General features: G+C 61.5%; 3 protein-coding genes across 7 annotated transcripts; 2 read left to right on the forward strand and 1 right to left on the reverse strand.

The window, feature by feature from the left end:
• Positions 1 to 28: 28 nt before the first annotated feature.
• On the reverse strand, positions 29 to 7,396 carry PSMD2 (proteasome 26S subunit ubiquitin receptor, non-ATPase 2). The gene is made up of 21 exons (XM_068200451.1): positions 7,223 to 7,396; positions 6,431 to 6,487; positions 5,890 to 6,054; positions 5,522 to 5,643; positions 4,924 to 5,148; positions 4,662 to 4,820; positions 4,248 to 4,392; positions 3,998 to 4,058; positions 3,590 to 3,736; positions 3,313 to 3,419; positions 2,796 to 2,923; positions 2,629 to 2,716; positions 2,125 to 2,287; positions 1,928 to 2,029; positions 1,695 to 1,840; positions 1,393 to 1,476; positions 1,092 to 1,260; positions 899 to 993; positions 607 to 733; positions 401 to 519; positions 29 to 319 (listed from the first exon to the last, which is right to left on the reverse strand). Exons 1-21 carry the CDS (start codon positions 7,355 to 7,357, stop codon positions 137 to 139), a joined length of 2,727 nt encoding a protein of 908 aa, XP_068056552.1. The 5' UTR covers positions 7,358 to 7,396; the 3' UTR covers positions 29 to 136.
• Positions 7,397 to 8,583: 1,187 nt separating this feature from the next.
• On the forward strand, positions 8,584 to 17,268 carry ECE2 (endothelin converting enzyme 2). Of its 4 annotated transcripts, none has more exons than XR_011002546.1 (19): positions 8,584 to 9,099; positions 10,742 to 10,831; positions 11,207 to 11,351; positions 11,540 to 11,755; positions 11,830 to 11,954; positions 12,099 to 12,245; positions 12,322 to 12,387; positions 12,560 to 12,748; positions 13,161 to 13,303; positions 13,419 to 13,533; positions 13,786 to 13,896; positions 14,089 to 14,187; positions 14,275 to 14,352; positions 14,535 to 14,638; positions 14,939 to 15,049; positions 15,360 to 15,427; positions 15,608 to 15,666; positions 16,045 to 16,235; positions 16,317 to 16,412. XR_011002546.1 is itself a non-coding variant. In XM_068200452.1 (19 exons), the coding sequence occupies exons 1-19, from the start codon at positions 9,058 to 9,060 to the stop codon at positions 16,711 to 16,713; spliced, it is 2,313 nt and encodes a 770-aa protein (XP_068056553.1). In that variant the 5' UTR covers positions 8,585 to 9,057; the 3' UTR covers positions 16,714 to 17,268. The 4 variants fall into 4 exon arrangements, 3 of the variants coding, with proteins under 3 accessions (XP_068056553.1, XP_068056554.1, XP_068056555.1); XM_068200452.1 differs by lacking the exon at positions 15,608 to 15,666 and adding an exon at positions 16,537 to 17,268 and having other exon boundaries at positions 8,585 to 9,099; XM_068200453.1 differs by lacking the exon at positions 15,608 to 15,666 and adding an exon at positions 16,537 to 17,268 and having other exon boundaries at positions 8,585 to 9,099; positions 10,745 to 10,831.
• Positions 17,269 to 17,749: 481 nt separating this feature from the next.
• LOC137479836 (mitochondrial ubiquitin ligase activator of nfkb 1-A-like) lies at positions 17,750 to 21,227 on the forward strand. 2 transcript variants are annotated; one of them, XM_068200456.1, is made up of 5 exons: positions 17,750 to 17,884; positions 18,335 to 18,472; positions 18,704 to 18,791; positions 18,876 to 18,996; positions 19,758 to 21,227. In XM_068200456.1, the coding sequence occupies exons 2-5, from the start codon at positions 18,359 to 18,361 to the stop codon at positions 20,452 to 20,454; spliced, it is 1,020 nt and encodes a 339-aa protein (XP_068056557.1). In that variant the 5' UTR covers positions 17,750 to 17,884; positions 18,335 to 18,358; the 3' UTR covers positions 20,455 to 21,227. The 2 variants fall into 2 exon arrangements, with proteins under 2 accessions (XP_068056557.1, XP_068056556.1); XM_068200455.1 differs by lacking the exon at positions 17,750 to 17,884 and having other exon boundaries at positions 18,121 to 18,472.
• The last annotated feature ends 3,348 nt before the right edge of the window (positions 21,228 to 24,575 follow it).

Raw genomic sequence — 24,575 nt, forward strand, 5'->3', positions numbered from 1 at the left:
CACTCCCAGCACCAGGAGAAGAGGGCAGCACTAGTGTCCACATAGTTTATTTCCTTGACTCTCAGTAACAAAAACAAACTAGGCTTTTTCCCTCCCCTCCCAAAACCACCTACCCACCCCCCAGCTTCCCCTTGGCTCAAACATCGTAGTTGGGGTTCTTGCGTAGGATAACAAATCCCTCCAGGATGGGCGTCACAGGCACGTGCTCCTCTGTGGCCAGCTCTGCCCGCTCTCCATGTGCCAGCAGCACTGGTGTTGTGTGAGTCTGGAAGCCAGTGATGGTTTTGGGCTTGCCTGCCTGGCCCACCACATCCACAGCCTGAGAGAGAAGAGAGAGATCAATGCCAGGGACACAGAGGGACATCAGCACACACCCTCCCCAGCCCTGGCTGTCCCTTACCTGTCCTACCCGAACCGACACGGGCAGAGGCCGCAGCTCCTCATCAAAGGTGACCAGCATGCGGGGCTGCATGGCAGCAACAAGGCCATAGAGAATGTAGTGGGACTTGCCCAGGATAACTGGAGGGAAGACAGAAGTAAAGGGACTGAGCAGTGCCCACGCTGCGGGGCAGAGAGAACTGGGGGGACAGAGCCAACATCACTCACTGTTGCGCACATCCAGAAAGGACACGAGGACAGTCAGCAGCCCAGCCACAGCCACCTGGCTCATGAGCTGGCGATCACTGTGGTACGGGCAGAGGGTGAGTGTCCCCTTGCCCAGATGAGTCAGGCCCTGGTGTGGCAGAGAAAGTACATGAGGGAGTGATGGAGTAACCTGGGACTCCCAGCCATGCCCTCAGGAGGGTGACTCCCCCAGGACAACACTCTCCTCCCACACCCAGGGCAGGGACCCCACACTTCCCCTTCCACACACAAGCAGTGAGCGCAGTATCATCACCTGGGCCAACCGCACCATGAAGAGATTGTTGGGGTCTTTGGCGTGGTACTGGGCCAGCTGCCGCAGCATTGCTGCCAGCCGGGCATTGTTGGTACCTGGGGACAAGGAGGTGCAGGCAGAGTAGTGTACAAGGCACAGGTCTCCCACCTTTTCCCCCCAAACAAACCTCAAACCAGGCTGCCCCCAGGCTTACCACTGCCAACCATGCCCATGGCAAAGATGGAGTTGTAGGAGACCTCGGGGTCAGCGTCGTGGGAGAACTTGCTGAGGGTATCAAGGATGTTGAGCCGGGGATTGGAGACTGAGATAAGAGCCAGGGCCAGGGGCACGGCACGGCGGAGTGTGGGCTCCCCGTACCGCAGCTGCACAGAGGGGAGGTGGGTGTTAGACTTAGATCACCAAGCGCAGCAAGGTCTACTGAGATGTGAGGCATTACCCAGTTTCTACTCCGAGGTCCCTTCCCAGCCCTGTGCTGTCCCCATGGTGTCACTCACCAGGTGGCCGAATGTGCGCAGGCCCATCTCCGCACCAATCTCCTCACCCATGGCAATGAGCGCGATCCCCAACACCGCCACACCCTGCAGGGACACAGGCACTGAGCGCCAGGCAGGGAGCACCCAGCCCAACACCCAAGTTCTTAAGCCTCTGTGCCCACCCCAAGCGTAGGGGGACAGGGTGAGCAGGGGATCCTGCTGGGAGCTGTTTTCCCTCTGCTCTGACACCACAAAGGCCTTAGGGACCTTTCCAAAGCCAGCTCCTGCTCCAAGAACACAGACCCCAGCCCACATTTCCCCACCTGGTGAGCACCCATGTCAGCTGAGCTCTCTTTCTTCTCCTTCTCTTTCTTGTCCTTTTTGTCCTTGTCCTCCTCTTTCTCCTTGGAGTCAAAATGCTCACTGCAGATGTGCAGGAGCTGTTGCACCTTCAAGACATTCCCTGAGCCTGGGGAGAAAGTAGAGGGCCAGGATCAGCAGGCAGAGGACCCTGGACCTGCTCCTGCCTCCTCCCACTTTGACCAGCCCAACTCACCTGCATAAGCACAAATATCCACCAGCGTGTTGGCGAAGCTGCGGAACGGCTCCGACACCACCTCCAGCGCTGCCAAGATGGCCTCAATTGCCTCTCCCTTCCCTGTCAAGGAAAGCATAGTGGTTAAAGGACAGCAGTGGAGGGATGCTCCCACCCCATTCCCCAACCCATCAGCCACTGGCACTGCCCAGCATTACCCAAGTGGTTCAAGCCCAGGCCAAGTGGCAGCCACCGGGCGTAGGTGTCCTTCAGTTCTGTCTCTGATTTCTCCATGATGGTCTGGAGGATAGTCGAGGTGACATCCCCATTGCAGGAGCCCACTGATATCATCCCACAGGCCAGGGCAGTCACACCAGCCACCTAGTGATGGGGGAAGGAGCCATGTCATACACAGGGACAGCTCAGAGTAAGCTGGCCTACAGCACTAGGTACCCTTGGTCTCCACTTCCTATGAAAATCTGGGCTACTGTGAGACCTGATGGTTTCCTACCCTCCTAAATTTGCTGCAATCCCATTGTGGCAGCAGCTCAGATAAGGAAAACAGGGTCATGCTCTTCTGCCACAGCACAGTGCTGAGCAAGGACATGTGGCCTTGCTCTTGGAGCTCAAGCTGGCTGCAGGACAGCAGCTGTATTCCCAGGAGCTTCGGGGCACTGGATGGGGAAGGAGGAATCACAGGCAAACCCTGCCTCACGCCCTACCTCCATGCTGGACTTGGAGTCTCCCATCACAGGCAGCAGCAAAGTCAGGACATCCTCACGGTTGGAGCCCGCATACGCCAGTCCCAGCCTGCAGAGAGTCCAGAGGGGTGTGAGGGAGGAGCTGCACCACCCTGTGCAGCGCGGGGAGGCTGGGGCCAGGCCCTTACCCAAAAATGGCTCCAATCCTCATGGTGTTGCTGTTGTGAAGGACATAGTCAGACAGGAGGGCCAGGGCAGGGTCACACTCATTTTTCACCCCTGAGTTGACAATGCCACAGGCCAGGAGGGCTCCAGACTGCAAGGCAAAAGCACTGTCACACACTAGCCACCAACACACAAAGCTCCCTGCCAGCCAGTGACTGATGTCACCTCACACATCACTCCCACTCCCCAGGATGGGCAAGTTGGTACAAAGTGGACAACGTCACTCTGGATCAAGCTGAGAAATCCAAAGATCATAGCTCTGTGACAAGGGGAGCCCCCAGGGTGCTTCAGATAGTCCCCAAGAGACCAGCACCTCGCTGTGAGCTGCTCAAAAGCCTGGAACACAGGGCATCCAACCCTTCTCTGTGCAGGAGCTGAGCTGCACAGGGGCCCAAAGCAATGACATTCCCCAGCCAGCTGTATGCCCAGCTCACGGCAGGACTGCCCCACACAGACACAGAGCCAGGATCTGCCACTGACCTTGATGTAATCTTCTGAGGAGTACAGGTACTTGTCGATCTGTGTGAGCCCCCCGTCCACATCCCACAGCAGGATTGTGCCCAGTGAGGCTGCAGCACTCAGCATCCCTGTGGTTCCAGGGAAGAAAGGCCCCCATCAGGCCTGAACTGATGTGCCCTGTCTGGGGCTTGCGGTAGCCAGGGACATAGGCCAACTCAGCCACCCTTACCCCAAAAGGGACAGGGTGGTAACCCCAAGCCTAGAGGCACTTCCAGCCCTGCCCAGCCAGCTAACTCACCATGGTCCTTGTTCTTGTACAACCATTTATTGCCATCATCTGTTAGCAGCTTGTCCTGTCCAAAGGCAGCATTCACAAAGCCATTCACAAAGGAGGATGCCAAATTCATCCGGGCTGAGTCCACTTGGGAACCACTTCCCCCAAACCCTGTGGAACAATGACAGGGTGAGGAAAGCAGCAACAGAAGCCCTGCCAGCCCTCAACATGCAGCCATCCCACACCATAGGGGAACAAGGACCTGTCCCATCACCAGCAGGAAAGAGAAGCCCAAATCCACAGGTCAGAGAACATGGACAGGCCATCTGCCCACCACAGATACACATCTGAACACACAGGCTCAGAGGTGCTTGGCAGCCTTAAGACCTCCACACAGGCAGGGAGGAAAAAAGCTACAACACAAGCCCTTACGGTTATTCTCCAGGTGGGTTTTGTAAATATCATCTGGCACTTTAGGCTCCATGATGTCCAGCTGCAAAGACAAGGGAGAACGGGGTTACCTCCTGGCTAGCACATCCTACAATGGCAACCTCTCCAGGAGGTGCCTGGCCCAGATCATAGGGATAATGGATTTCTTCTCAAATCTTGCCACGGAGCCTGGCAGCCAGGGCAGCCACAGCTGGAGGTAGCCCAGGGTGCTTTTCCCATCTGGGACACTCACCTCTCTGGCTAAGGCCAGGAAATTGCTGTTGAGCTGGACATTGGACATGATCTCTGTTAAGTCTTCGTACTCCTCCACATCCTCGTTCAGCTCCAGGAAGACCCCATGGCGGCCCAGCATAAAGGCCATCTGCTTCTGGACAACTCTGTGCACAGGGGAGGGGTTTCCTGAGTGCCCACAACCCAGCAAGCCCCAGCACAAACACAGGTTCACCAAGCAGTGAGCCAACCTGCCCTGCCAAGGGCATACAGACATGACCCACTCTTGCCCATCCTCATTCAGGGACAAGAGTCTCAATCCAAACCCCCAGACACCTCTAACAGTGACAGATCCAACCTATCTCTGCCCAGATGGGGAGCCTTGCCCCACCAGGATGAGCAAAGGCTGCAGAGGGCAGGAAACATCTCTGCTTACACATCTTTGCAGGAAGTGAAGATGTCTTCCACCAGCTCCACATCATTGAGCATCAGAGCCAGGCGCAGGGCTTCAGGGTAGCGATTGAATTTGCGGAAGATGCCCAGGGCACAGCGCAAGAGAGCCGAGTTCTCAGGCTCCGGGACATAGCTTACGCAGCTTTAAGGAGGAGACAGACATGAGGGTGACAAACAGATCAGGCAACCTTGGCCCAACAGGGATCAGGCCCCATCCAGCACCTCAGCCTGCCAAGCCCCCTCACCTGGTCAGGTAGAGGCATACTTTGGAGTAGGCATTGTCATCGATGTACTTCTCCAGCATGTCCATCTGCTCTATCTCCATGAGCAGGTCACAGGCCTCATGCTCTGCGTTGTGGGCCATGTTGTAGGGGACAATCTCCTTGACCAGGGTGAGGAGTGTGTCCCTCTGAGCCTTGTCAGCTTCATCAATCTCCTGCCACTCCTTGGCCACCTCTCCTGCCAAGTGCCTGCAGGAACAAAGGGCCATCACCACTACAAAAACCAGTTTCACTGAGCCATGAGAACGGGGAGCAGCTGCTCCCAGTTAGCCAGGGCTCTGTGCTGTTTATGGAGGCTCTGCATTCTGCAGACCTTATGGGGGACAAGGCCAGAGGAGAAACAGGGTTAAGACAAGAGATTTCAGAGGCCATGGCAGCAAGACCTCTGCAGCTTGAAAACCATCCTGAATAAAGCATGAAGTGACACATACACAGGTGTGATAGGGGCAGCTGAACACATGACCAGCTAGTCAAGACACATCCCAAGACAGGCCAGAGCTAAAGCACTCCAGGAAATTCCCCTGAGCCCTTATCCTTCCCCTCTGGTCCCCCTCAGGCTTACCTGACGTATTCATGCCCCCAGGATGCCAGCTCCTCTTGGGAGCCCACCAGCCGGTACTTCAGACACTCCCGCTCCCCACTCATGGTCATGGCCAGGACAGAAATGATGTCTGCTGCAAAGCGCTGCAGAAAGAGTGCAGAGCTCCAGACACAGGCCAGGCACAGGGAACCAGGGGCAGCCAGGGACACAACACCCTCCTTGTGCCTGCAAACCACCACAGGTGGCAAAGGTACTGTCCTGACAAGTTATAATCCTCTGGAGCAAGTCACAGAGACTGCTGTTAGATCCCAGGGTCCAGAGGACTCTGTGACTGCCCGCCCCAGCACTGTCCCCGAGTCACATGGGATGGTGGGGCCAAGAGTTTCTACCTTGTTCTCTCCTGGAGCCATGTTCTCATAGATTTCCTTCAGCTTGCCATAATGGGGCCGTAGAAACTTGAGGGGTTTGGGAACGGAGGTCATGGAGGTGGTGGAAGAGCGAATCTGCCTCCGCAGCTCCTCCAGGGCTGGGCGGTATAGTGATGTGTCTTTCTCCTGCAGAGAGAAGCTGTCTGTTAGGGAGCAAGGGGCTGGTTCCTGAGCCACCACCTCACCAGCCCACCCCAAACACAGCCATGGCTCTTAGCATAACAGCCCCCCACCCTGGGGTGCCTCCTTCAGCCCAAGAGCTAGAGAAGGAGGGCACAGCAGGGTAGAAAGCCTCTCTCACACTAGGGACACAGAGGTCCCTCAGGCACAGGTCAGACAGGCAGCAATGCTGGGGGACAGATCACAGCAGACAAACAGGGGCCCACACCACTCAAGGTAAAATCCCCCCATCTCCACTGCACTAGGAACAGTCATAAGCAAGAGACAGACAGAGTCAAATCCTGGCCAGGACTCCTTGCTGAGGGACACAGCACAGACTTACCCCGAGGCGCTCCACCAGCATCTCCAGCTCATCCTGCAGCTGTTTGTCCTCCTCAGACTGCCAAAATGCAGAGGAGACAGCAGAGTTAATGGTGCAGAGCACAGGAAGTCTCAGTGTGACAGAGGCAGGGATGTCACCCCAAGCCGCAGGGGTACCAGGACAAAGTGATGCACTCATTGCTCAGGGCACCACCCTGCCCCAGTGCTACCAGGGTGGAGCAATGCTAACATTACTGGGGATACCTTCCCAAAGATACCACCCATTCCCAGGGTGTGAGATGCACCTTCCCTGTTACTCTGTGCTGTATGAAAACAACCCCACAGAGAGGGGCACGTCAGGTCACAGCCCAACGCGGGGCTCCCCACTGACAGCAGCCCCTTCACCCACAGACTGTGTCCCTCAGCCCACGGGGACTCCCAGAGCCAAGGTCACCCCCGTGCTGGGCAAAGCGGGGAGCCCTCCACAGTGCCCGCTGTCACACACACACCCTGGTTACACCACAGCTTCCCTCACCAAGACTCCTCTGAGACCCCCGAGCCCCCCGCCCAGAAATGGGGACCCTCACTGCGCCACGCGGGCACCCCATGACGTCCCGGGCCCCGCGAAGGGAACCCCCTCGCTGCTGGAGGGAGTCCCCGGAGGGATGCTGGCCGCCCCGGGACGTGGGATGACGTCCCGACCGCGGAGGGATGCCGGCCAACCCCGTGACGCGGGATGACGTCCTGCCCGGCCGGTGACGCGGGCCCGAACGGGCCGTGACTCAGCTGCGGCCCGCGGCGCGGCGGCACTCACCAGCTCCTGCTCCTTCTCGGGCCCGGCGGGCGGGTCCCGGCGGTCCCGGCCCCAAGGCGGTGTGGGTTTCTCGTCGCCGCCCGCCCCGGGGCCGCCCTGCACCCGGCTCTGTCCGCCGCCACCGCCCGCGTCCATGTTCGCCCGGCCGCGCTTCCGCCGCACCGCGTCTGCGCAACGCCGTGACGGCACCGCCGCGCGCCGGGGGCGGGGCCAAGGGCGGGGCGGCCCCACGTGCGGAGACATCGGCACCGACACCAACACCGAAACCGGTACCGACACCGGTGCTGACACCGGTACCGGCACCGACACCGACACCGGTACCGACACTGACACCGACACCGGTACTGAAACCGGTACCGACACCCACACTGACACCGGCACTGAAACCGGTACCGGCACCGACACTGACACCAGCACTGAAACCGGTACCGACACTGACACCGGTACCGACATTGACAATGACACTAATGACATTGGCACTGACACCAATACTGACCCAATACTGACACCGGCACCAGCGCTGGCACCAGCACTGACCCTGACACCGGTACCGACACTGACACACCACTATTGACACCGACACTGGCACCAACCGTGGCACCGGCACTGACGCTGACACTGGCAGCGGCACTGGCAGCTGGAGACCCGGGGCTGCAGCACCCTGGCACGGGCAACGCTGCCACCCGAGCTGGGCAAGTGAAGTAGCACTGCTGGCAGGCTTGCCGTGGCCCCCACACGTCAAAGATACCCGTGGGCGGCCTGGTGCCCCACCACCTGTGTTCACACGCACCCCTCCATGCTGTGTCCCTGGCTCCACAGTTTGGGCAAGTGGCGCTGCCTTCACCCTGTCCCGTCTGGCACCCCGGGAAGCACTTTCACCCCCTGAACAGCGGGTGACCTGCGGGGACGCCCGGTCCCGGACAGGTGGTCACACAGGGCTGGGAACTATCGAGGCAGTGTGTGAAGTTGCGCACAGGCCCGGCCTTCTCCTTCCTCACTGCCAAGGCTCTGACCACGGCTGCGCACCCCTGGGTGCGTGTGCTGTGGCATGGGCCTAAGGGTGACATCGGGGTGCCGTTCTTTAGGTACCGGGACGGGGCGTCGGTGTGCGTGTGTGCATCCACCTGCGCGGGAGCTGCTGCGCTGGGGGTGTGCCCGCATGCCGGAGCAGGGCGTGCTGCTGCGGCTGTGCACCATTACCGGCGGCTGCCGGCGCCAGTGACCGGTACCGTGCGGCGCTGCTGTGCCCCACTGAGTGCTGAAGACAGGAGCCGGTCCTTGTGTCCCTTGTGTGCGTGTGCCGGTGCCCGCTGCGGGCAGTGGGATGTGAGCCCGAGTTCTGCTGCTGCCCGTGCCGGTGAGGGCGCCGGTCCGAGTGCCGGTGTCGGTGAGGGAGGCTGCGGGTGCCTTTGCGGCTCTCTCGGGGCGCAAGCGGCGGTGCCGGTGCGGATACCGGTGCGGGTGCCGGTGCGGAGCTCCTCCCGTGCGCACGGCGGTCACCCTGCTGGGGTGGCCAGGCCGAGTGGAGCTGAGCGGTGCGACTGGGCTGGGCACCGGGGTCCCCGCTCCAGCCCCTCCCGGGCCGCCGGCCCCTGTCGCCCCCGCCCGGTGCCTGCAGTCCGCGCGCCGCCGGTCTCAACCCCTGCGGCTCCATCTCACCGGCGCGGCCCCATCTCCACCCGGCCCCATCCCTGCCCAGCCCCGGTGCCGGTCTTGGCGGCAGCGCGGCGCCCGGTGCTGGCCATGGCGGCGGCGGAGGCAGGCGGCGCTGCGGCGGCGGCGGGGGCCCGGCGCGGCCCGGGCGGGGAGCGGAGCTAGGCAGGAGGCGGCCCGGGATGGCCAGGATGAACGTGGCCCTACAGGAGCTTGGACACGCCGTGAGTGCCCGGGGCAGCGGCGCGGCAGGGAGGAGGGCAAGAGGAGGGGGGATGGGGGACACCGGCGAGGTGCTCGGCAAGGGGGATAGGAGGGGGTCGGGGTACAGGAGAGCGCCGGGGCTGGAGAACTCAAGGAGCTGGAAGGGCTGAGGGGGCTTCGGGAACCAGAGGGAGGGAGGGAGGGCGGGGGGGACTGGTGGATTACAGGGGGCGGCGAGAGCCTATGGGATTCAGGGGTTGCGTGGTGCCGGGGCTAAGGGAACTGAGTGGCTAGAGGGTCCCTGTCCCCCATGGTGGAGGAAGAAGGGACCCCTCCAAATCCCTGCCTGGGGCTGGACAGAGGGAACTGGGGTGATTCAGACACGGCACCACAAACCCCACTCCACCGAGTACGGTAATGCTGCTCATAGGGTGAGCCCCAAGACAGCACCTCTGGAGGGGGCAGGGGGCCCTGTCCCCATGGCTCTCAGCCCTATAGAGGGGGTAGGAGGAGCCCCAGAAATACGCTCCTGCGTTGAGGATGCCATAGAGGATGCTGGAGAGGGGGTGCTGGCTACTGCCCAGGATGACGACCACCCAGGAGCAGAAAGGAGCATGTTGAGGAGAGCTGGGGTGGTGGGGGGGCCAGGCTGGCCAAGCTCATACAGGATGCTGAGCAATCCTTCCTAATGCCAGCATCTTCCAGGAGCCTGACTCAGTGGGGGGCTCCTGTCATCTCCTGCCAATCCCACCCTCCTGCTGCAGCCCTTGGCGATGCCCCCTCCCTATCCCAGCAATGCCCAGTGGGCAGAGCTGGGCATGAGGCACTCTCCTTGATTTCCCCTCTGCCCATCATCCATCCCACCCCAGCTCCTTCCTGGCCCATGACACCAGCCCTGCATGCTGGGCACTCACTTTAGTCTGCAGCAGAGACTGGAGGGTGAGCTTCAACCCACCCAGGCGTTAACTCTGAAGCCTAAGGATAGCTCACAACCAGCAGCACTGCTGATTCTCTTCCACCAAAGCCTCCAGCGTTTTCTTCTAGCTTATCCCCCCCACCAATCCTGCTGGCTCAACTCCACCTTCTCCCTCTTGGCTGCGTCCTCAGCAGCCCTCACGGCTGTATCTGTGCAAGCTGCATGGCAAGGCCAGGAATAAGGGGGACCCTGCCCTGCTGGCTGGTACAACACCGCAGTGCCTCTTCTCCCCTTGCATGCTCTGTCCTGCATCCTGGTCACCCCCGGAGCCAGGATGGAGCTGGAAGCACTTCCAGATGTTTCAGACCCGTGCACATCTGCATGGAAAGTTCCAGTCAGGGGAGGAGGGGTGAGACAGCAGTACTAGGAAACCGTTGCTTGGTGACGGGGACCATGTCTCCGAGGCGATGTGTCACCTGTCGGCAGGGCTGATGCCATGGCTATGCAGAGGGATGCTCCCGTGACGGCCCCCAAGCTCCTCATTAGCAGCTCTCCCCGTACACTCCAGGGCCACCCAGGGCTGGGGACAACCTCTGCGGGAGGCCCAGGCACACTGAGGGGGCTCAGGGGCTGCCTCAGCCCCGCTGTGTAATCACTGAGCAGGCACTGCCATAAGAGCCAGAGGGTGTGGCAGGGCGGGGAGCAGCTACCCCCACGCCCCTGCCCCAGCCCGCTCCCTCCCTTAGCAGATGCCCAACTACAAGCGTGCCACGCTGCAGGACGAGGAGGGGCCGGAGCCAGCGGGGGATGGCAGCGCCTCTCCTGACAGCGTGGAGGTGAGGTCTGCCCCGGCTCCTCCATCCTTCCCCTCTCCATCCTCTCTAGCCCCTGTCCTCACCCTCTGGGGCCTGCCTGCAACCAAGTAGGCAGTGGGAGCAGGGTTGGGAGCCAAGCCAGACATGGCTGTCCCCAGGGATGTGCTGGGAGTCAGCCAAAATGCGGCACAGAGTGTGCCTGGACAATCGTCCTTCCTTGTGGTTTGGAGGGGGCTGCAGGACCCACCACTGGCTTGCCAGGGCTGGTGGGGAGGGATGCCCTGGTCCTCACCTCCTCACGCAGCCACAGCAGGCACTGGGGAGTGGCAGGGAGGGAAGGGGGGGCAGTGATGTTCGGCCCCCCATGGTGCGATGGCAGATCCTGCTCCTGCCCAGGTGGGGTTCCGGAAGGGGCCGGGGACGCTGCTGAGCCGCCTGGCCTCGCGCAGCCAGCTGGAGCTGGTGCTCTGCGCCATCGCCGTCTCCCTGGCCCTGCTGCTCAGCGTCGCCGTCGTCACTCTGGCCATTCAGTACCGCAGAGGTAGGGAGACTTGGCAGTGGCGTCCCCACCCCCGGGAAGACACGGGAGGATGAGCAGTGATGGGTCAGCCCAGGGTACCTGCTCCAGGTGCTCTGCCCATCCTGGGGTACAGACAGGGCTTGGCCCCGCTCCGTGCCTCGGTTTCCCCCAGTACACTAGCCCAGCCCCAGGCATGCCTTCCCTGCCAGATCCCTCTCACAGCACGTGCCTGACGGATGCCTGTGTCCGGGTGGCCAGCAAGATCCTGGAGGCCCTGGATACAGAGATGGACCCATGCCAGGACTTCTACCAGTACTCGTGTGGGGGCTGGATTAAGAGGAACCCGCTGCCCAACGGGCGCTCCAAGTGGAGCACCTTCAACAGCATCTGGGACCAGAATCAGGCCATCATGAAGCATCTCCTAGGTGGGCACCAAGGGGTTGCAGACACTGAGGGGGTGACCCCTGTGTCACTGGGGCTGACCCACAGCCTCCCGCAGAAAACGCCACCTTCAACTCCAGCAGCGAGGCAGAGCGGAAGACACAGCAGTACTACCTGTCCTGCCTCAAGGAGCAGAGGATAGAGGAGCTGGGCTCCCAGCCCCTTATGGAGCTCATCGACAAGGTGGGCAGACACCCACAGGTGAGCTGAGCTGTCAGGGCTCGGCCCAGCACATGTCCTGCTTAGCTCTTCACATAACTGGGGAGGGAGTAGACCTCGGGGATGCACCCCATCCCTCCTTGAGGTGCCGGGTCTGTCTGCTGGCAGATTGGGGGATGGAACATCACTGGCTCCTGGAACCAAACCAGCTTCATGGAGGTACTCAAGAGTGTGTCAGGCACATACCGGGCAACCCCCTTCTTCACGGTGTATGTGGGTGCAGACTCCAAGAGCTCCAACAGCAACATCATCCAGGTTGGCACCTTGGCCCCCAGGGGTGGCAGACACCAGGGGACACCAGAATGTCTATGCTGCCTCTCTCTTCCCACAGGTGGACCAGTCGGGGCTTTTCCTCCCATCCCGGGATTACTATCTGAACAAGACTGCCAACGAGAGGGTGAGGCTGGGTGCTGGGCATGCTGCCAACAGCAATCAGGGGAAACCCATGGCAATGGTGTGCGAGCAGCACTGGAACACACCCGGCATCTCCATCCTGCCTGTTGGGTGCCCACCCCAGGGAGGTGGAATGAGCTGTGGTTGGCACTGAGGCAGGGCTTGGGGTTCCACAGGTTCTGGCAGCGTACCTGGACTACATGGTGGAGCTGGGCACACTCCTGGGGGGCACCCCGGAGCCCACCCGCCTCCAGATGCAGCAGGTGCTGGACTTTGAAACCCAGCTGGCCAACATCACCGTGCCCCAGGCTGAGCGGCGGGACGACGAGAAGATCTACCACAAGATGAGCATCGCTGAGCTGCAGGTGGGCATGGCCCAGAGGAGAGCAGGTGGGCAGGGAGACCCTTCTGGGACATATGGGGACTTGTCCAGAGGGCACCCAGGGGTCCGTGCCCATTGCTGCCCTCGCTCTGGGACACCCTGGGCAGCCCCATCTGCTGTGGGACATGCACTGGGTGTTGAAGAGTAGTGCCCATCCCCATAGTTGTTACTTTTTGGGGGAAGGTGCCCCCTCGTATTGTGGGGTCCAGGGGTCCCCTCCCTGTCCTGCAGCATTAAGAGCAGCAAAGGGGTGAAGAGAAGGATCTGGAGTGGTGAGGGACTTTGGGTCCTTCCCAGAAAACACAGTTCTTGCCCCAGGAGATCCCCTCCATGCTGAGCAGGATGCAGCAGAGCCAATCCAAGCCCCTGGTGCCACATTCCTGTGTCCCCTCCAGCTGCTGGCCCCTGCCATTGACTGGCTGGATTACCTTTCCTATGCCCTGGCCCCACTGGAGCTGGCGGACACGGAGCCTGTGGTGGTGTATGGGGACACCTACCTTCAGCAGGTCTCTGACCTCATCAATGACACTGACAGGAGGTGAGGCTCCTTCATATCCCTGGCTGTGGCTCCCATGGCAGGGACACATTTTGGACTCATCAGTGTCTTGAAGTCATAGACTGTGGTGAGCTGCAGCATCTCTCTGCCCCCACAGCATCCTGAATAACTACCTGATCTGGAACTTGGTGCAGAAGACGGCCTCCAGCCTGGACCAGCGCTTCGAGACAGCCCAGGAGAGGCTGCTGGAGACACTCTATGGCACCAGGAAGGTAACGGAGGGCCCTGGGATCAGAACTCTCCACACTCAGCCTGGAAGCAGCCAGGACCTCCTCTATCCTTCAGATGCCCTTGGCATGCTAAGACCTGGATGCTTCAGCAGGATCCCAGGGATTATCTTTTGGGATGGGGGTTTTGCTGCTGCCTATCTCCCCTCTGATGAGGAGGCAGAGCCAGGCTGGGTGAAGACAAGGGAGCAGGGGAGTGGGCTGAGGGATTCACGGACCCTCATCTCGCTCCCACAGTCCTGCACGCCCCGCTGGCAAACCTGCATCTCCAACACGGATGACACACTGGGCTTTGCGCTGGGCTCCCTCTTTGTCAAGGCCACCTTTGACCGGGACAGCAAGGCCATCGTGAGAATACTTCTGTCCCCATCCCCTCCCCACCACCATCTGTGGGAATCCCAATTCCACCCAAGCCCCAGGGCTGGAAGGCAGGGAGCTGGAAAATGGGGCCCCTAGCCTTGGGGAGGTTGTACCCTGTCCACCCTGTCCCCACCGAGGCATTGTGGGGGGTAGGGGGCCTTCATTCCCTCCCCTCTCCAGGCTGAGGAGATGATCAGTGAGATCCGTGCAGCCTTCGAGGTATCCCTGGACCAGCTAGACTGGATGGATGAGAAGACCAGGCAGGCTGCAAAGGAGAAGGTGAACCCAGGGAGGGAAGTGGATGGGAAACCTCATCCTATCCATATAAGCCCCCCAGTCTCACTGCTGGGGCCTCTCCCCATGCAGGCGGATGCCATCTACGACATGATTGGCTTCCCTGACTTCATTCTGGACAACAAGGAGCTGGATGATGTCTATGATGGGGTAGGGGGCACCTGGCTTGTGGGGAAGAATCTTGGTCATGCCAAGTTTGGGGGGGCCCCATTGTCGAGTGATGTCCCTATTTGGGACGTTTTGCAAAGCCACCCAAGTACTGAGTTCCTCCTGGCCAGGGTGTGGGGAACCACCCCAGTGGACCTGTCCTCATCCCTCCTCTTCCTCACCAGTACGAGGTCTCTGAGGACTCCTTCTTCCAAAACATGCTCAACTTCTACAACTTCTCTGCCAAAGTGATGGCTGACCAACTCCGGAAACCTCCCAACCGCGACCAGTAAGGGGTGGGCTTGGTGGGGAGGAGGGGAGGATGTGATCCTGGGTGCCTGGATGGCACTGGTTCGGTGGGGAGGAGGTCACCCTCATGGGGTAGCACAGCACAGTGGGTCACCTGTGGTTGCACAGGTCACCTGTCGTAGCTGTGGCTTCTCCCCGGGCAAGGACCTTGGTTACAGGACAGGGGCAAAAGCGTCAACCTCGGGCAGGGCCCGTGGTGGGCAGTGGCACAGCAGGGTGCTGGGGCTGGGGTGAGAAGGACACACCCCTGCCTGTACCCTGTCCCACCTCCCTGCCCCAGGTGGAGCATGACCCCACAGACTGTCAATGCCTATTACCTGCCCACCAAGAACGGGATCGTCTTTCCTGCTGGGATCCTCCAGGCTCCCTTCTACGCCCGCAACCACCCCAAGTGAGTCTGGCATGGGGGGCACCTCTTGGAGCCATGAGTTGGATCAGGGCCAGCATGCCACAGAACCCCCCCCCCCCCACAGTCACAAATAAAAGCCCTGAAGGGCTTGTGTGTCCCTCAAGGCTTTATATCCTGCAGTCAAGACAGCCCGAGTCCCCTTAGGGCCAGCAGTGTCCCCAACAGGAGTGATTCCCAGCTGGGTCCCAGCTGGAGCAGAGTTTCATTGGGTGTCCAGACAGAGATGGGGTGGGCTGTGATGACATCATTAACACACCCTGTACTTACATGGTTCTTTCCCATGGCCTCACAGAGCCCTTAATTTTGGTGGCATCGGCGTGGTGATGGGGCACGAGCTGACCCATGCATTTGATGACCAAGGTGAGAGCCTAGAGGCAGCACTGGCCCCGACCCCTGTCACCTTCCTGTCCCCCCCCCAGCCCCTGCCCCTGGCATGGGGAAGAGGTGCCCTGGGTGCACAGGGGTCCCGCTTTGCCATCCATTGCATCATGTGTGCTCGTGCCCCCCTGGCCACCCCCTTCTATCATCCTGTCTCCCCAGGTGGCACCTGCCGATACCTTCCCCCGGCTTCTCTGTGCAGCTTTCGCTTCATCTGCTTGGTGAGGACACAGTGTCTGCAGCCCCAGCCCCTTCTCATCCTCCTCCCTCCAGGGTGTGGGATGGGTCCCTCTTGCATCCACTTTGCTTTGCACCTTTGCCACAGCCCCGGAGCCGACATGGGGTCAATGAGGGAATTTGGGGTCACAGATCTGAGCTGGGTTAGCAAGAATGCATTGGAGGATGCCTGGGGACCCAAGTGCATGGCTGGGGGATACCTTCTCCCCTGGGCATGGACCCAAGGTGCCAGGTCCCCCTGGCATCCCCCGGTGCCCATTCCCCCACCACACCCCATTCTGCTTCGGGAGCCCCAGCAGCAGAGGGGCTGCAGTGAGACGGCTTCCCCTGGTCCCACCCCAACCCACGGCTCGGTCCTGCAGGACGAGAGTATGACAAAGAGGGAAACCTGCGGCCATGGTGGCAGAACTCCTCCCTGGAGGCCTTCAAGAACCGGACGGCGTGTATGACGGAGCAGTACGGCCGCTACACCGTCCACAGCGAGAAGGTCAACGGGCGGCAGACACTGGGCGAGAACATCGCCGACAACGGCGGGCTCAAGGCAGCCTACAACGTGAGTGCCGCCATCCGGAGGGGACAAGAACCCCCGTGCCTGTCTGTCCCTTCCCGGAGCTTCAGGCCAGCTCTCCCGCAGGCTTACAAGTCCTGGCTACAGAAGAACGGGGAGGAGAAGCGCCTGCCAGCCCTGGGGCTCACCAACCACCAGCTCTTCTTCGTGGGCTTTGCGCAGGTAGGGCAGAGCAAGATGATGGGCTTCCCGTCCCTCCCCGGCTGCTCGGAGCCACCCCACAGCTCCCCAACCCGCACCGGGGGATGCTCTGTCCCCATCCCTGAGGCTGCTCCCGCTCCATCAGGTGTGGTGCTCCGTCCGGACGCCCGAGAGCTCCCACGAAGGGCTGGTGACCGACCCCCACAGCCCCGACAAGTATCGTGTCATCGGCACCCTCAGCAACTCCCGGGACTTTGTCGAACACTTCGGCTGCCCCCTGGGCTCCCCCATGAACCCCGGCAAGCACTGTGAGGTGTGGTAGGGAGGGGGAGGGTGCTGGGGACAGAGGGGATGATACTCTGCTGTGCTCCCCCTCCCCAGACCTCAGTGGCTGCCGGAGCTGGCCACGGGCAGAGAGCAGTCCCCCTCCTGTGCTCACACTGCACACCCCACCTCTGCACCCTCCCCGGCACACACGGCCCCACACCAGGCACCCAGCGCAGCCCCATCCACGGCTCGGGGCTGGACGCGGCCGGCAGAGAGGCTGTAGCATCCCCAAAACGCAGTTCTGTCCCCCGGCCCTGATGTGCTTGAGTCGGGCACAGCTCAGTGTCCCCTGCGCTGCGTCCCCCCCTCAGGCGGGCAGGTCACAGCGGTCCCGGGGAAAGCATTAGAGCCACGATCCCCCTGCTCCTGCCCCCCACCCTGCCGGAGATGGAGGCTGGGGGCTCCGCGCTTCCCTTGTCCCCTCCCACTCCAGCTTGGCTTCCCCATCCACCTCTGCTGGGACCAGCGGGCGGCAGCGGGGACTCTGGTGCCTTCGGTTGTGGGTGGCTGTCGCCGAGTTTATTTAACGATTAAAAGCAGTTTCCACTTACTGCAGCAGCTCCGGGTCCTTGGCGGTGCCGGGGCGGGGGGAGAGCTGGGATCTGAGCGCTGTTGGGGGGCGACTCCAGGGCTGGGCACGCGTGGGAGGTGAGACATCCCGAGGGAGGGGAGCGGGGGATGAGACGTCTGGACGGACATTCCCTGAAGGAGGGAAGCAGAGGTGTGGGGAAGAACACAGCAAGGCTGGTGGGGACGAGTCAGAGCCACGGGAGTCCCCGGTAAAGCCCAGCCCGGGGGTCCCGCTGCTTTCAGCGCGGGTGATCCCAGCCTGGCCCGAGCCTCCCCTCCGAGCTTCCAGGGCCCGCCCCGGCCGGTCCCGCCCCGCACAGCGCGGCCCCAGCCCCACGCCGGGGTCTCCCGAACTCCCCGGTACCGGGACCCCGCGGGACTCATCGGCCGCGGACAGAGGCGCTCGCAAAGGCTGCTGGGAGTCGTGGTTCTGCCCGCGGACGACGCAGGGCATGACAGGAACTGTAGTTCAGCGTGAGGGACGCTGGGAGGGGTAGTTCGGTCACGGCAGGCCCGGCGCCTCACCGCGAGGGTTGAACTACATTTCCCAGCAAGAAGCGCGGTAGGGACAGGGTCCGGACCTGGGCGCCTCGGGGGTACGGGGGCATCGGGGCCGGGCGCCGCGGCGGGGCCGGGCCGGGACCGAGCCGGGGGCAGGGCCGGGACAGATCGGGGGGCCGGACCCGGGGGGAAGCCTGGGCCAGGCCCCGGGCTGCGTCACGGGTGTTGGGCCTCGGCCCGATCCCGGGTGCGGGACTGGGCCCCGGCCGGGCCCGGGATGCAGGGTCGAGCCGGGTACCGGGCACCTGTGGGTGCTGGAGGTGAACTGCCCCCGCTGGGGCCGTGGGCAGGCTTGGCCCTGGGGCGGCAGAACGTGGGGACAGGGGCAGAGGAGCATCCCTGCCTTGGGGTCAGGGGCAATGGGACAAAGCGCTGCCTTGGGGACGGGGATCCAGGGACACCCCTGCCTTCAGAACAGGGGCAGTGGGATGTCCCTGTCATGGGTGACACGGCCCCATTCCCCAGACAACATGCTCACCTTGCAGGCATTGTTGCCCAAGCCTGGCACCATGGACAAACCCATCACTCCGGGGGAGCTGCTGTGTCTGGGCTCCAGCCTCGCCTTCTCTGGCCTCTTCTACTACCTGTACAGGAGGAAAGCCAGAGTCGTGGCACGCATACAGGTAGCCCTGTCTCTTCGGTGCTCTTTCCCGCCCACTGTCTCTTCCCTACTGCCCTCCACGCTTTGATTTGGGTGCACACACTGATGCCTGCAGCCTGCTCCATCCTCTGGTGATTTCATGACACACAGAATTGAGCAGGCCACATCCTGCCAGAGATCTCCACAGAGGCATTCTTGGCCTTCTCACTGCCCTGTCCCTGCCCATGCTCACACTCAGTCCATGCTCTTCCAGGAGGCCCCAAAGCTCCAGGTGGATGACAATTTGCCAACCCTGGTGTCTGCAGCTGAGGGGCGGTGCCTGCCATATGTTGCCCTGGAAGGTAAGGACAGACACCCTGTGGCCCTGCACGAGGGACAAGGGCCAGGATCTCCTCTTTTGGCTGTGACACATCCTTTGTCCTTAGGCATAGTGCTGCCAGCCCAGGCTGCACTGACCAGCCACTACCATGAGGGGCTGCAGGGCGTGATCCAGAAACTGCTGCTGAAGGAGCACCGACTGATCTGGAACAGCTTGGCCCGAAGCTGGTGAGTGATGGGAAGGGACTGCAGGAGGGGGCTTGCAGCAGCGAGTCCAGACCCCATCGTCTGGGGCCGTGTGAGAGGCAGAAAATAACTTGGTTAAAGACTTTAGTCCCTATCTTAGCTTAGCATTGAGAGATCAGAGCTTATCTGTGCTGTGGCCAGCAGGAACAGGGCAGTGATCATCCCCTGGTACTCAGCACTGGTGAGGCCACACCTCAAGTCCTGTGTCCATTTCTGGGTCCCTCAAGTCAGGAAGGCCACTGAGCTGCTGGAGCAAGTCCAGAGAAGGGCAGCAGAGCTGGTGAAGGGCTGGAGCACACGTCTGATGAGGAGCAGCTGAGGGAGCTGGGGATGTTTAGCCTGGAGAAGACTCTGGGGTGGCCTTAATTGCGCTCTCCAACCTCCTGAAAGGAGGTTGTAGCCAGGTGGTGATCAGCCTCTTCTCCCAGGCAGCCAGTGACAAGACAAGAGGAAATGGCCTCAAGCTGTGCCAGGGGAGGTTTTGGTTAGAGATTTGGAAGAACTTCTTCACATAGAGGATGATTAGACATTGTAATGAGCTGTCCAGGGAGCAGGAGGCTTCACCACCAGGGAGGCAGTGGAGTTGACATCCTTGGAGGTGTTTAAGGAAACACTGGACATGGCATTTAGTGCCATGTTCTGGTTGACGGGCTGATATTCAGTCATAGGTTGAACATGATGATCTCAGAGGTCAACCTAACTGATTGTGTGATTCTCCACACCCCAACCCTCTGCACTTGCAGGAGCGAGAGCGAACGGGTGCTCTCAGAGCAGATCTACACAGTCCCCTTCCTGCTGGCCTCGCCAGGCCCTGAGGCAGCCACACAGGTGAGTGTGGACAGCCCACTCCAAGCCGTCTGCCTGCCCCTGGAGATGGTGTACGAGCGGTTCCAGCAGCCATCCCACGGCTTCCGCGACCTGCTGGGCCAGTACCTGATCGGGGAGAAGCCCAAGGGCATCCTGGAGACGGAGGAGATACTGCGGGTGGGGGCTGGGCTGACGGGCATCGGGGAGCTGTCCCTGCACCCCGACGGCTCCCTGCACCTCCAGCCGCCGGCCCAGGGGGGCGAGTTTTTCCTGTGCCTGGGGGACTGGCAGACGGTGCTGGCGGAGCTGGAGTCGGCCAGCGGGCTCTGGAAGGGGGCAGCGTTGCTGTGCGCGGCAGCAGGGCTGGCCGTCCTCCTGCACGCCCTGTGCCGCGCCTACCGCCGCTCCCGTCCCAAGCGGCAGCTGGAGGACAAGGAGCTGGATGGGGAGGAGGCCAGCGACCGCGCGCCCGAGGACTCGTGCGTGGTCTGCCTGTCACGGCCCCGCGAGTGCGTCCTCCTGGGCTGCGGCCACATCTGCTGCTGCTTCCGCTGCTTCCAAGCCTTGCCCACCCGCCTCTGCCCCATCTGCCGGGGGCCCATTGACCGCGTGGTGCCCCTCTACCAGGCCTGAGAGCACCTGGGGGTGCCCGGGGAGGGGCAGCGTGAACCAGGCCAAGCCTGGAGCCTGCAGAAATCTCAGCTGACTCCTCATGTGCAGCTGTGCAATTCCTTTTGGGAAGGAGAGCTCTTGGTGTGCCCTTCAGTCTGTTTTGGGGAGGGGGGGAGTCACAGCCTCCTCATCCTCTCTTTGTCTGCCAGAAGGAGCCCCCTAAACATGAAGGCTTGGGGGAAATCTACACAATGCCTGAGATGAGGAGCTGAGACCCCAACCCCACACTGGGGCACTACTTTGGCTCCCAGCTATTGGACTTGTGTCTCTTTCTGAGCCATGACCTCCCAAAAGCCACACAGGACTTCTCCCTTGTGTTTTTCTTCCAGTGTGTGGATTTATGGGGAGGATTATGAGGGCAAGACCACGGCTGGTAGGACACAGCAGGCACAGTGGAGTGGCAGAAACCCAAACCCCCCTGACCCACTGCAGTGACATACCTTGGTGCCACCTTTGTCCTGCCACCCGAATCCATGTGCCTACAGCCACTGCCCAGATGACACTGGGGACACCCAGGGGCTGGCAGTGATGAGTCCCTTTGCCAGCTGCTCTATCACCAAGACGGGAGCTCTGTCCCTCTGTCACTCTCTGCAGGGAGAACAGCTTTAGGGTGCCACAGAGCCTGCCCTCATGTCCAGCCCCACTACACCCGGCTTTCCTGGTGACCTCCCGGACAGGACCGGGTATGGGAATGACTTGCAGTGGTGTGTGGAGTGATAAAGCCAAGGAGCTGAGCTTGGCCTCACCTCTTCCTTCGCGCCATTAAGCTGGGGGCTGGGTGGGTGCTGGGAGCCAAGGCTCTCCCCTTGGAGGGGTGGGCACCACTGCTTCCCCTCCTTCCTCGTCCAAGGAGCTGGCCCAGGTTCACAATGGAGCCCAGGTGCATCTCCTCCAGATGCAGCTCTGGATGGGGGGTGGCAGGACACACAGGACAGTTGCCAAGGTGATTGTGCTCCTCGGGTCTCCATGGCAACTTCTCCCCTGGACTGCTCCCCATCACTGCCTGGCTGCAGTTGCCCAGGCAACCCATGGGCTCTCCTGGCTCCTGCAGCTTTGGGGCACCCAGGGTTTGGAGGTGGGGGACAGTGCTGGCAGGCCACTGTCAGCCAGGCAGCAGTGTTGGGATTGGAGGGGGATGATGTGCCTCCTCCCCAGGGCAGTGGCCACAATTGCAGCCGGGCTGGGAGCTTGCTTGGGGCAAAGGTACCTTGGCAGGGTTGCTCCCAGGACTCACAACCAGGCAGGAGGCCCCAGAGGACCCAATAAGGCCTCCTGGGACCCACATGCATTTTTGGGGTGGCGGTGTGTGGGGAAGTTCTGTTCCCCCACCCCGCCTTTTTCTCAGTCCAGCCTCTTCCCTGGGCTGCAGAGTGAGCAGTGGGGCCCAGATTTCCCCCCTCACCCCCCCCAGCATCGGGCATCCCCCCCGCAGCAGGAGGGATTTCGGGAAGGAGATAAATACCAGATGGGAGAGGGCCGGGCTGCCAGGAACACACTCCCTGCATGCCAAGAGCTGCTGGCGCGAGTGGGCGCGTGGGCTGGGGAGGGCGGGGGGTGCCCCTGCTCCCCAAGACTGCTCACCTCGTTCCCCAGGGCCCAGGAGCCAGACAAGGATGGGACAATTAGAGAGGGGTCTGCACCCCCCCACTCCCCTTTGCCCCCAAAGGTGCCCAGGGCAGGGAACACATCCCTTGTGCTGATGGCTCGAAGGGAGGCTGCCACCCCCAGTGCTGGGGCACAGCCTTACTCTAGCCCCAGCGGGTCTCTGCCACTCCCAGGAGGCCACCAGCCCGGCAGTGGCCTGGCTGCAGACCCAGCTGCCAGTCCTGCCTGGCATGGCTCCGGGCAGCAGCATGACTCACCCGCTCAGCTCACCACCAGCCAGAGCTTGCCGTGCCAAACCCGCGGCATGGGCTGGCACAGGGGCTGGCACAGGGGCTGGCACAGGGGCTGCCCGGCCATGCTGCAGTGCCCGCATGCCCAGACAAACCCGCTGTGTGCCTCCCATGGGTATTTGGTTGGGAGCAGGACAGTGGGGAGCTCACAATGCCTGGGCTGAGCACTGCCCAGCCTCCCTCCATATCACACAGGCCACGCATCCTGACAGCTGCCTCCTCACACCCACAGGGTGTCCCTGTGTGCCAGCCCATGCCCATGGCCTCCACCCGCTCCCCCCAGGGCTGCCAGCCCGCTCCGCCTGCCTCCCTGTCTGTTGTCATGGTGACCAGATATGTGGTGACAGGCGAGGATGGAGCCTCACACCCCAGCGGGGCTGTTTGCCCAGCAGGATTGGCTCTACCCCCCCTTCCTACTCTTCCCCTGTCACCCCCGGGTCTCGGCAGGGGACCCTCCGTGAAGCCCCTGCCCCAGGCAGTGTGCTGGGGGTGCTCCATCTGCTCAGATGCCAGGATTGCAGCTGTGTCCCAGGCAGCTCATGTGAGGAATGGGGACAGCGCCATTGTCTTTCCACCTGCCCTGACAGGGAACTCCGTCTCAAAGCCAGGCTGTGCACAGAGACAGACAAACTCATCTCAGTGATGACAACCTGTCTTTCTTCCCAGAGGGAGACACTGTCCCTCCAGGGATAGCCTCATCTTCCCAGAGCAGCTGCTGCAGGAACAGCAGAAGATGGGAAGCATGCCACTCCTGCACACTTGCCCTGGGCTCACCCACAGGACAGCTGCCAAGCAGGACACCTGTCCCCCAACATCTCTGCCCTGTGGTGACAGTGTTCACCACAACCATCGTCTCACAAGGTCATCCCCACTGCCGGTACCCAGCCCAGTGTGTGTCTCTGCTCCCCCAAAACACCTGGACTGTGGCACAGGCAGCGCACAAAGCACCACCCCCATCTGGACTGCGGCTACTGAGAGCCAGCAGCAACAGCCAGGGACGGGCACATCCCCAACCTTACCAGGGACATAGTCCCTCGTGCTGGGATGGAGAATCAGGGAGAGCATCAGTGCCAACAGCAGGCACTCCGTGAGGCCCCCAGTGGCTGCCACTGCTGTGAAACACAAGTGCCATTTCACGTTTTTTGGCAGGGCTGGAAGCAACACAGATGGAGACACCCGCACTGGCCTCCTGGCATGCCTTGGCAGCCCCCAGCTCTGTGGCACCAGCCCCAGGTGATAGCACTACCTCCCAGACGTGCAGCAGGGAAAGCCCTGGGTCCTGTGGCTGATGCTTCCTGCCTCCTTTCAGCTCCCTGACATCCAGTCACTGCCTGCCAGGATACCGACCCCATTCCTGGGGCCTTGGACTGGATGGGAGTGCCTGGTGGTTCCCAGCTCCAGCTGCCCGGGGTCCCTGCAGAGCACGGGCAGGACGTGCTCCACCACAAGCCACTTGCACACACACGAGGTGATTTTCCACCATAAAACCACTTGAACCCTCAGTGACTGCAGGAAAAGCTCTCACCTCCATCACAGCACCTGGACCAGGCCCCTGAATTCCCACAAGGGTGCAGAGCTCAGGGGCAGTATCCAGGTGTGGAGCTAGGGCATGGCAGGGACTGGTGAGCTCCCAGAGCATTGCCCAAGCGTGGGTGATGCAGCACAACCTCAACTGCCTGCCCCACGGCAGCTGGGTCTGATGCTGTGCCTCCTACCCAGCTCCATATCCACCGGGGGGGTGCCTGGCTGGCCTCCAGCCGCTTGCATCATCCCCAAGGTGTCCCAGTTCAGGGGCTGCTGCCCAGGTTTAAGGAGCCAGGGCAGGAAGAACACCCTGCTTCCCACCCCCACAGCCCCTTCTTTCCGGTGGAGTTGGCTTTGTGTTGGACAAAAGGCTGCAAAGGAAGCAAGAAAGGAGATTACGTGGCTGCTAAAAGACGAATAAGGAAGGTGGGATGAGAGCCAGGGGAAGGAGGGTGCTCATCTGGCTCACCAGGGGGAATGCTACATGCAATGGCAGGGGATGAGGGGGGTCTCTTATGCACCCCATTGCCAACCCACTCACATTCAGGTCCTTGTTACCTTCCCCTGCTACTCAGGGATACGTGACAAGCAGCACCCTTGGGGAATCAGAGACTAGAGCTGTCCCAAGGAGATGCAGAGCCCAGAGCCACAGCATTGCCCTGT

The sequence above is a fragment of the Anomalospiza imberbis genome, chromosome 10 (assembly GCF_031753505.1).
Source record: "Anomalospiza imberbis isolate Cuckoo-Finch-1a 21T00152 chromosome 10, ASM3175350v1, whole genome shotgun sequence".
NCBI classification, from domain to species: domain Eukaryota; kingdom Metazoa; phylum Chordata; class Aves; order Passeriformes; family Viduidae; genus Anomalospiza; species Anomalospiza imberbis.

Excerpts from the sequence above, each read along its gene's own strand:
- ECE2 (XM_068200452.1), top strand. The coding sequence starts at position 9,058 with ATGGCCAGGATGAACGTGGCCCTACAGGAGCTTGGACACGCC. Across the intron at positions 13,897-14,088 it reads ACCGGGACAGCAAGGCCATC|GCTGAGGAGATGATCAGTGA; the intron begins GTGAGAATACTT and ends TCCCCTCTCCAG. Across the intron at positions 14,639-14,938 it reads AAACCTCCCAACCGCGACCA|GTGGAGCATGACCCCACAGA; the intron begins GTAAGGGGTGGG and ends TCCCTGCCCCAG.
- PSMD2 (XM_068200451.1), bottom strand. The coding sequence starts at position 7,357 with ATGGACGCGGGCGGTGGCGGCGGACAGAGCCGGGTGCAGGGCGGCCCC. Across the intron at positions 5,149-5,521 it reads TGGGGGCATGAATACGTCAG|GCACTTGGCAGGAGAGGTGG; the intron begins GTAAGCCTGAGG and ends TTGTTCCTGCAG. Across the intron at positions 2,288-2,628 it reads ACTCCAAGTCCAGCATGGAG|GTGGCTGGTGTGACTGCCCT; the intron begins GTAGGGCGTGAG and ends CCCCATCACTAG.
- LOC137479836 (XM_068200455.1), top strand. The coding sequence starts at position 18,209 with ATGGGACAAAGCGCTGCCTTGGGGACGGGGATCCAGGGACACCCCTGC. Across the intron at positions 18,473-18,703 it reads GAGTCGTGGCACGCATACAG|GAGGCCCCAAAGCTCCAGGT; the intron begins GTAGCCCTGTCT and ends ATGCTCTTCCAG. Across the intron at positions 18,997-19,757 it reads AACAGCTTGGCCCGAAGCTG|GAGCGAGAGCGAACGGGTGC; the intron begins GTGAGTGATGGG and ends CTGCACTTGCAG.